This window comes from Pteropus vampyrus, unplaced genomic scaffold (genome assembly GCF_000151845.1).
Source record: "Pteropus vampyrus isolate Shadow unplaced genomic scaffold, Pvam_2.0 Scaffold195, whole genome shotgun sequence".
Taxonomy (NCBI): Eukaryota; Metazoa; Chordata; class Mammalia; order Chiroptera; family Pteropodidae; genus Pteropus; species Pteropus vampyrus.
In genome coordinates, this window is record NW_011888976.1 from 1,804,151 (window position 1) to 1,814,874 (window position 10,724).

The following is a 10,724-nucleotide window of genomic DNA, read 5'->3' on the forward strand; positions in this document are numbered from 1 at the left end:
CCTACGGCCCCTGGTCATCCTAGATGGTCTCCCATCCAAGTACTAACCAGTCCCGACCCTGCTCAACTTCCAAGATCAGTTGGATTCAGGCGTGTTCAAGGTAGCATGGCCATAGACACAATGATTCTTAAATTTTGCTGTGCATTAGAATCACTTGGGGAGCTTTTGAAACTCCTGATGTTCAGAATTTCTAAATAGTGGGAGCCAGGCACAGGGAGCTTTTTTTAATTCCCCAGGTGATCTCCAATGTAAAATCAAGACTGAGAACACGCCTCAGAGTTGTTCCCCCCTTTCTCTCACCTGCCTACTTTAGGAACCTGAGGTATTTATCTGTCAACTCCAGTCCATCATACGTTGAGGGCTGCTCCTGGGGACATTGACCCTCCAAGATTTCTGGCCTGTAGAAAGCCAAAGCATGCAGGAGACTGGTGATTGCTGAGGGATATGGGCTGATAGTATTGGCTACATAGTTAGCCAGATCTGATATGAAATCCTGGCTTTGTTCATTTACTCGCAGAGCAGACTTAATCAAGCCATTTAAACTTCTAAGACTCATTTCCTCATATGTAATAACTTTTCTGTACAGCTATAAAGATTACATATAATATATGGAAAGCATCCCGTATACATTAGATTCTTCATAGACAGCTGTTGTCATAAACCCAGCATGACAACAGCAGGGAAGGAGAGGGCAAAAAAACAAATAAACAAACAAACAAAAACGGCTACCTTAAAAGCCAGATTATGCCATAAAGAAAGTAAACTCTAGCAACTCGGGTTGGGAGTTCTAATCTGGTACACGACACCAAATGGTTCTGCCAGGGAACCTTTTCTTTATTTCAAGGAGTGTCCTGACGAGTTGTCAGGATTTACCGAGTGGCCAAGTAGGTGCAGCCTATTTCTCCAGCATGCTTCATCTCTGTTTGTGTGGCAAGTCGCCCCTAGGAGTAGATGATCCAAAGACCGGTGGCCAGAAGGAAACCTTGCTCTTCCTATGGTTAAATGCCTGCCTGTTAGCATCTGGGGAACTGCTCATGAATGCAGGGGTCACCATGGCCAAGGCGCTGAGGTCTTCATAGATAAGAAAAGGCAGGAACACAAATGAGTGAAGAACTGAGAATTTGCCTTGCAAAATCAGGTTCCCAGTATTATCGTGCATGATAAGTATGTTTGAATCTAAATTGTGCAGTTAGACTATCTAAAATGACTTGTACTCCATGGAAATTAAGTGATTATTTGGACATTTCCTAAACGATATAGATAATGTTTTTTATAATAAGGGCTTCAAACCATTCCATGTGGAAAGAATTTTAATAAATGGGAGTTCATTGTATTGGTGAAAATAAGTGAATAAACAAATAAAAGAGCCAGGGAAGCACCAGTGATAATTATGATTAATTTTATTCAGTGCACCTGAGATCCAGTAGGAAAAAAATATAAAATAATTGTAATTACTAGAAGGCCTAGAAAAAAAAGTGTCCTGGTTAATTTTATTTTGTGCTTTTGTCACATTCCATTATCGAAAATCTTTATGAATATGAAACCCTTCCCCCACCTCAGATTGGTGCCCATAATGGAGTTTTTCTGGAACAATATTTCTGAAAAATATACCTGCCAGCCCTCTGCTCTGAATAGACAAGTTTTCTGTCTTCTCTCCTGCTCCTCAGGCCTTGAGTGTTTTTGAAGAAAAAGTGGTCTATAAATGTGGGATGACAGTGACCCTGGCTGCTGGTTGGTTGTCAGGGCCAGTGGTGGCACCCGGAGTGGGGACAGGTGGGTCTCCTTTTCCTCCCATTTGCCTGGTTGAATATATTTTCTTTCCTACAGAAGAGTAAGACCTTTCTTTGGCCAAGACGAGCTCATCTCTGCTTCCACATAAGCTATGAGCCCCGTGTTCAGTGGCCAAAATCAATAATTGAGGCTTTTCCTGGCTTGCCAAAATCAAGTTAATGGGTAGACTTTTATACATTTCAGTATAAAGTAACTTGCCCAATACATTTCAAGTATTTTCTCCATGATTTTTTTCCTCTAGTGGCTGTTCTCACTTGCTGTTACTGCTGCTGTTGCTACTACTACTCGTGATTGTGAATACTTGAGTATTACTGTGTGCCAAGCCTTGTGCTGAGCCCTTTACCCACACTGATCCATTTAACTCTCATAATAACCTTTGTATCCCCATTTTATAGATGAGGAAACTGAGGTTCAGAGAAGTAATGTACTTAGGGTTCTACAACAAATTGCATAACTAGGATGTGAACCCATCAAGTCCATAGCATCTTTGGACTGCAGTTAATGGCATTTGAGTGCAAAATTGCATATTATATTAGTTAAGATTTATCTACCAGTAGCCCACAGAGCACCATGATTTTCAGGGCCTCTACCCTGTGAGCACATTGAAGAGTCTAGAAAAAAGGAACATGGCTCCTGGATGCTAGAAAAGGGATGCTTAAAAATAATAAGAAAAAAAACCCAGCAGTGTATTAAAAATGGAGTAGGGGTCCCTCTCTCAATTCTCTTGCTCACCCTTGGATCTTTAGACAGAAGAGAAACCAAATATGGATCCTTTCCTTGCTCAAATGTGAGTTTAGCGAGTCAAGTTCCAGCTAAGGGCAACTACAAGAACACAAAATCCTTTTGATAATCTCACCCCATAGAAAGTGCAGATTAAAGGCGAGGCATCAAAGCCTCTGAAACCACCAAAGCTGTTTGACAGCAAAGAGATAAATCAAAAAGATTTGAGATCTGGTTTGAATTTAATAATTATAAATGACTAACCAGGGGCCATTTGCTGTCAAGTCAGGAGCTGCGCTCTCTCCATCAGTGCATCTTTGCTACTCTAGTCACTTGATTATTAAATAGAAAAGTCCTGTGATTAAATAACAGGGCTCTTCCAACACTAATCAATTCAATCTCGGCAATTTAAAATGGTCAGGCCTTGCATTTGCCCCATCTCTGTGAAAGAAGAGGGAACAACATGCTGCAAACGTGACTGAAGGTATCCAGAGAACACCCATTTATAACCCTGTGTGATGTGGGTAGTTAGAGGAGGGTCGGGCTGCATCCCAGGTCTTGTATCCATCTTCCTACAAGGTCCCCATTTCTAATAGCCACCCTGCCTGCCTCTCAGTGTCAGAAACAACAAAACAGCAGTGACAGCAGTACTAATAATAATTATGGTTATAACCCAGTAGCAATAATAATTACCATTTTTTAATCTCTTGCCATTTGCCTGGCCCTGTTGTACATATTTTACCTCCTTTAATCATGGAAATAACTATGATGGAGAAACCAAAGCTTATAGAACACTATAGACACATACATCTCACACACCCAGACCCTGCCTGACCTGTAGTAGATCCTCAATAACTAATTGTTGAGTGAATGAAAGGATAAAAGAGTAACTTGCCCAAGTAGCAAATGGTGGAGCTGGATTTTGAACTTAGGTCTGTCTCATTTATGCTCTTAATTTCCTTGAGTTGTGTAGGTAAATGCCTTTTTATATTGTAAAACACATATTGTCTTAAACAAATATTTTAAATTTATTTTATACTATCTTAGTATATTTATTTAAATAAAGCATATATTGTTTTTAAACAATATAAAAAGAGAAATAGCATTGTACAGCAGATAGATGAGTGTTTGGGAATCAGGCTGGTCTAGAGAAAAATCCCCTCTCTAGCATTTACAAAGTTTGACCTTGAGCAAGTCACTAAAGTCTTTGAGCCTGATCGTCCTCTGTAAAATAGGCACAACAATATTTACTTAAACTGGGTTAAAGGGAAGCTTAAATGGAAGTTTTTAAACTATGAGCACAATGCTTGTCTCATCACAGGGACCCAGTTCTGGCATCTACTTCCCTCTGCATGTATAGTGGAAGGCACCTGGAGAGAATTCTCCTTTGATTCTAAGACTCAAAATCTCAAAAGATTCCAGGATTTGGGTCTGGAGAGAATGGAAGCTGAGTCCATTAAAAGTAAGGTATTCAGGTTTGGACCAAGACCAGCTCTTCTGAAAATGGATCAGCCGAGATCAGGGTCAGTGTTCTTCACAGACAGCCTCACCCAGAACAACAGAAAAAGCAGTTGTTCCTGGACCATTTACTGAGATTTAGATGTCTGACTTGTGCTATCAGAAGGTAGCCAAGCCTAAAAGGAGATAGCCATGGAGTGGCCCGGGGAACAATGACACATCATGAAAGTGGATTAGAAGGAAGACAGGTGACAGTTTAAGGATGAGACAGCAGGATGGAGTCACCAGTAATGAGTCCCAGACAGAGTCCACCTGATCCATCCAGAGATACCTGTATCTCCATCAGATTTCATATCTGAATATACAAAGGGCTTTGCTCTGTTGCAAATTAACAATGGAGCCTTCTAATTTTTTGTTTGTTTGTTTTGATTTGAGAAGCATGAGAGGATTTTCCCAGCACCCAAGCACTTCTAGAAAGTGTCTCCATCAAATATGTAAGGAATAGGGCTAAGGAATCAGCTAGTACATTCAGACCATTTGTTTCCATAAATTCCCCTACGTAACTGCCTTTCATTCCCGCCCCAGACAGGCACCTAGATGTTCAGACAAAGGCTCAGGTACGCATTAAGTTTATTTATGGTTTGGTTCAGCTGGCTGTTTCCTTTCAATTGAGATATTATCAGTCTTAGATTCCTTGTTCCTAGTATGAGTCTCCATACTCTTGCTCAGAACAGTATGTGGATAGATGCCCTGGTCATGGGTGTGTCTCACCCTTAAACAAATCTAACATTCCTACTCATAAGAGGAGAGGAAGTCACAACAGTCTCATTTGGACCAATGTCTGAACAGCTGTGATTTCTTTTTTTAACATGTCTATGTATTTTAAGGAAAATAAATGCCCCCACATGTAAGGAAAATGTTCTTTCTTATTCAAAAAGCAACAATTGTATCTTATATTTGCTGGTGTGAGTCTCCAAGGAAATGCGAGGTTAAAGAATTTCAGCCTTCAGTGATCTTTGCTTTTGAGGTTTTGATTTAATTTTGGCAGCCAGGTGAATAGCGGAAGGGAAGGGCGTCACCCCAAGAACACTGGCCTTCTTTATTCATTCTTTTTTTGAGTCACTCATTCAGAAATTATTCATTGACCTACTATACAGGGCACTGGGGTTTGAAGTCATGTGCACAATTATTGCGCTTATCCAAAGCACTTTGTTTTTATGGTTGAAATTTACTGTGCATTCGCTTCAGTAAATTTGACAAGGATAACAGGGTGGGTCTGTGGCTCCTCAAATTAGCTGAAAACCTGTGAGACCAAGTGTAGAATTTACACACAGTGTCCTTCCTGCCTAAGAACTTCCCCAGGTAAGCTGTACATGGTTTCTGATGCACAAGGGAAATAAAATGGCTCAATCCCTGGCTGACCTGATAACAGGCAGTGATAGCTCTTAAAACTAGAAAGAACCACAGAATTTTGTCTAGTCTAGACAGGTAGACTGTCTTCAAGGCCAGTTCTCTAGTAGAATAAACATTATAAAGGTGTTTCCTCACAAAGTCTTCATGCTCAACACTTTCCCTGCAGGTGTGATGTGCTCTCTCAGACTCTGGGACAGGACAGAACTGTGGGTAAGCACATAGCTTGAAGCTAGATAGATCTAGGTTTGAATCCGGGCTCTGTCACTTGCTAATTATAGAACTTTGGGCAAGTGCCTGCCCCTCTCGGAGCCTCTGACTCCTCCTCTGTGAACTGGAGATAATACTAGTTTCTACCTACCCCATGGAATGATCAGGAAGATCATATGAGATCATGCATATAAGGATTTAGTTCTGTGATGGATGTGTAGTGAGTATTTAATAGGCTAAAGCCATTATTATCAGTCTGAGTATTAACGTTATTACTCTGGTGAGTAGAGCAGTGTTCTGCCACGCCCTCTATTTTCTAACAGGTTCATTTGTCTGTGTCTCCAGGGCTTAAATTTCCCACTGATGCTTTCCTCCATGAACTGTTCTTTAGATCATTGGCATGAATGAGCTCCCCAATATTTTAGAAATTCTTGTGTGAAATTTAGAAGTTCTTGGGTTAGATGTTTAGCACATGCTTGGGTCTGTTTCACCAGCATACCCTTTATCACCTGAGTCGACTGGACTGGCTGGGCTGGTGGCACGGGTGCCCTTCTGGTTCCCTCTACTGTCTCAACCTATGCCCCTCTTGGGGTTAGGTAATTAGTGAAATGGACAAGTTTTTCAAAGAGAGTGGGACTAAAGGCATCACCAAATACCAAGAATGACTCTTCTGGGGATGCAGTTAGCCATATACCAGGTACTGTACTAGGTTTGGGGAAGGTAACCATGACAGATCAAGTCCTGCCTTCATGGTCTTACATCTCATAAGAAGGTCAACTCCAAACCAGAAAACAAAACACTAAAATAAATCATCTTTATAAATTAGGTCTCTTTGCTAGTCTGTCTCAGCACCTCATCTGACTCATTCATAGTGGAGATCACAATCTGTAATTTTTTGTTTTCTTTTAACTCCCAATTCTTGGGCAGGGATCATTCCTGCCTCATTTACTAATGTACCCCAGGACCTAGAGCAGGGCTTTGCACATCAGAAGTGTTTGGTGAACACAGAGCAAAAGGACAAGTGACTGAGCAATGCCTTGTGAGATTTTTGCTTTGGGCCCAGTGTTTAAACTTCAGGCTCCTTCTTTGTTGCTGGCAGTGAGCCGTCACCACCCTATGTAATGGAAATTGAAAAGGAAATCCACTTTCATGATCCATGCAGCTTTTATTTTATAAAATGTGTGGGTTTCTTAAAATGACTCTATTCCAGATTAGAACTGGCTATGTCTTAATTTAAAAGGCCACTAGAGGACATATGTCTTCTGGACTTGACACTCAGGCACCTACCTAAAAGCCTCTGGGGTTAGAGGTACTTAGAAGACTGAGTTCGAGTGCTGGTTAGTGTGATGAGTTGGTGTGGAGAGGGCTGCATGCTTTTGAGGAAAAGAGCCTCTTATACTCTCCTCTCCTTCACCAAGGTGGGCTTCTTGGATTAACAAACTACTGTTAAAGAGTCATGTTGACAACATTGTTGAGCCCTAGGAATGGAACTATAGCAGCATAAATCTGACAATAATCTGACAATAATCCATAATCTGACAATTCCAGATAGTAGCATACATCTGCACAGCTTATAGTTTGGGTAATACATAACTATTTATTATGCCCCTACTATGTGCCAGGACTCATTCCAGGAGCCACTTATACACACATCGCCTATAATCCTTACAACAGCCTGGCCTGGTAGGCAATATTTCCACTTTACAGATAACATCCCAGAGCCTCAGACCCCTCTTGGCATTTCCCAAGATCCCCAGTATAATACTTAAGGCAAAAGAAGCAGGGCTCAGGAAGGACCTGGTTTGTCCTGGGCTTCAGGACACCTACACAACTGGTCCCCACTCTTATACCCCAGCACATGGTACAAACTGATTGCAGCCTTCTCCCATTTGCTGTGCTGTGTAATCCTTTTCAATACAGCATTCCAGGCAGATGCTACCAGGCATTCCAGATGGCAGATGAGTTGTAACCTGTTTGCCAAACATGCTTTAAATGGTGTGTGTGAAGGGTTTTGCCCTAGGAATTAGATTCCTAGCTGCAGAGTGTTACATTGTAGCTGTGTAACGAGCAAATTGTTTTTCTCCCCTAACTTCAGTTTATTTCCCTGTAGAATGGAAATGATCCCTTACTGTAGTTGCCTCAAAAGGTCACCATATAAATATAAGCCAGTGAATTGGCTTCACCAACACCACCGTTTCACCTTTAATTATAACAGGATGATGAGTCAATAAGGGTCAGGACCCTATACAAACATGAAGCATCCTCAAACATGGCAAGTGGCTATCAGCATCTTCTTAAGACTCTCCACAAAGCCCCTGAGTGAAATATTTGACTCCCTAAAAATCACTTGGTGAACTTGTTAATGCAGATTACTGGGCACCATCCCAGAATAGCTGATTTAGAGTCCTGGCTCCTGATGTTGGATCTCTAAATTATTTCACTACTCAAGTGGAATAATATATAGGCTCTAGAACTCCACTCCTCTGAATAGAACTATGTTCACCTTTGGGATTTTAAATATCTAAGTAGCTGACTATGGAATAAGAGGCCCCAATCCCTTCCCCAACTTGTCTGGCAAAATCTTATTTATCCTTCTGGCTTATTCAAATACTTCCTTCTCTGAGACTTCCCCAATCCCCACCAAGTCTAAACTAATTACTTCACACACATTTGAGAATCTGCTGTACAAGGCACTCTGCTAAGCTCTAATATGCATTATCACATTTACTCCTCCTCCTTTAAAAATAGCAGCTAATGTCATCAGCCCTACTTGAGTTGAGAAAGAGTGACTCAGAGAAATGAAGTGACTTGCCCTAGGATGTTTGTATCTTACTGTATTATAGTTAAATCATATCAGAATCTGTCCTTCCTACAGGTGTGTGAGTTCCTTAACAGTGGGAGTTATTGATCTTTGCATTTGCAGGAACAAACACAGGGCCTGGCATATAGTTAATGTGCAACAAATCTTTGTTGAACTGAAGTAAAGAAATAGAACAATTATAGTAAGGCAAACAAGGACAGCTCTGGTTGCTTTCCAATCTCTGCCCGTGTTCACATTTGAGATCTGATAGAGGAAGAAGACGTTGGGGGTTGAAGGCTCCAGATGGCCCTGGACTCCACTGTAACTTCAGCACCAGCGATTCCGGTCCTTTGGTAGCTCTCTGCCAAGTAGGATAGGGAGACTTAGCAAGTTACAAATTGAGGACTCAAGAAATACTTGCCTGGTTCGTTAACCTGGGATGCAGAAGAGAAGTGAATGTATCTTTGATGAGCTTTATTGTGGTTTGTAGATGGAGTTTCTTTTCTTTTTATAAAGAAGAAAACACATTGTTTTACACCTAACCTGGCAGACTTCCTTGGTCAGAAGTTCATTTGAAATACTATTTTCTTCAGTTCGAGTAATGACTTTTCTGAATCTCAGTGTTTATGGCTATAAAATAGGAAGATTAGAGATGGTGTCTAATGTTCTTTCCAGCATTCTGGTTCTGTGGTTACATCAGAACCCTGGATGAGGTTTAGAATAAATTCAAATTACCCAAGTACAAAGCAGCTCGAAAAATGGAATATTTTTAAGTGAATTAGATTTTCTTTCCAGTCTAGTTCTTTTCTCCAAGTTAGTCAGAATCTGAGCTTTTGTATTTAAATTTCTAAGCCTTGATATATGAAGACATTTAGGGGAAAAAAAAGAAATACAAAAAACCATAAATTTTAGCAATATGAGTACAAATAATAATGCAAACGGATTAGCCAAGAGTTTAATTGTTTCTCCTACTTTCTTAGGCTTTCTTAGAACTGTTCATTTACATAGCGTGATTAAAGGTTTTGAGCAACAAGATAGAAATGACGAGGATTGCATGTGCTACTTGATTGCTTTTTTCTTTCCTTAATCAAAGCCATAATCCCTGTTTACATCTGAACTTTGTTTTATCATTTGTTTTGCAGCGAAAACGGAAGCAGAGCACCCAAGATGAAGATGCTGTTAGTCTTTGTAGTCTTGACATAAGTGTAAGTACAGTCCTTCCTACTGCCTCTACTTAGAACACCTCTCATCTCTGAATCTTTTTGTTAGTATGCTGTGCATGTTAAGTGGGCTTCCACGGCCCAACTATAGAATTTGTGACCTGGAGGAAAACTCTTTTTAAAAAGGTATTTCATTTTACTGGAGAAAGCTGTATGGCCAATTTAAACTTTCAAGCCAAGTTGTTTATTGCCCTTATCTTTTCTCTGTAAAATGTATTATGAACTCAGTGAATCTGGGTAGACTCTAGATAAACACTACTTTGCTATTTTAGAAGTTAGTTCCAGAAGATAGACCAGATATTTGTCTCCCTTTGGGGGAAGTTAGCAAGTTGGCCCAGCTCAGGCAGCAGGGTGGCCCAAAGGCTGGAAGACGTCTCCAGTAGCATGGCTGAGTAAGTGCTTTGGATTCAGTAGATCTTAGTTTGAATTAAGATTCTACACTTAGCATTTGTGTAACACCATTCTTCACCTCTGATTCCTCATCTAGAAAATGAGAATAAAAAGATTTAACCTAGCAAAATTTTTGTGAGAATCGAACAAAACAATAAAAATGAGAATACCAAGCACATTACCTGGTATGTATTAGGTACCCACCGGATGTTAGCCTCATTGTGTTTTCCTTTAAAAAGCATAAGTTTGCAAAAGATATTTAAGTAATGTAGTTATTGAGTGCTAGTGATGATAGAGGTAAAAATCTTTCTCGGATTTTTCAGGCCCATGTCCTTGAATACTTAATTTTAGCAGCTTTCTTTGCATAGCCTCCTTGTCTCCCCACTGATACAAGTGAGAATCCTACCTGGGTCTTTCATGCCCTCATTATCCGGGTGCTGGGAGTGGGGTAGGGATTCAGTCTCTCCTTGGACTCTCCAAGTCTATTCATTTTTTGCGCTTCCTTGGAGTTTAAACACTGCGCATGTTGGATCCATGCATGGTGTAACTTTGGGCAAGTCATTTTCCCTCTCTGGGCCTCAGTTTCCTCATTTGTTTAAAAAAGGATTGAGATCAAGTCTTCTACAACCCTTGTGAAAATTTGAATATTCATAGAACACAGATTATTGGGTCTTCATCTGACGACATTTATTTCTCAGTATAAACAATGCTCTTTTAGTTATTTT

General features: G+C 40.4%; 1 protein-coding gene across 1 annotated transcript in view; it reads left to right on the forward strand.

Annotated features, from left to right (window-relative positions):
- Positions 1 to 10,724, forward strand: part of ARHGEF3 (Rho guanine nucleotide exchange factor 3) — a 252,585-nt gene that overhangs the window by 112,692 nt on the left and 129,169 nt on the right. The window contains exon 3 of the mRNA XM_011371798.2: positions 9,532 to 9,594. Coding sequence (XP_011370100.2) covers positions 9,532 to 9,594 — 63 coding nt within the window. The remainder of the gene's footprint in view (positions 1 to 9,531; positions 9,595 to 10,724) is intronic.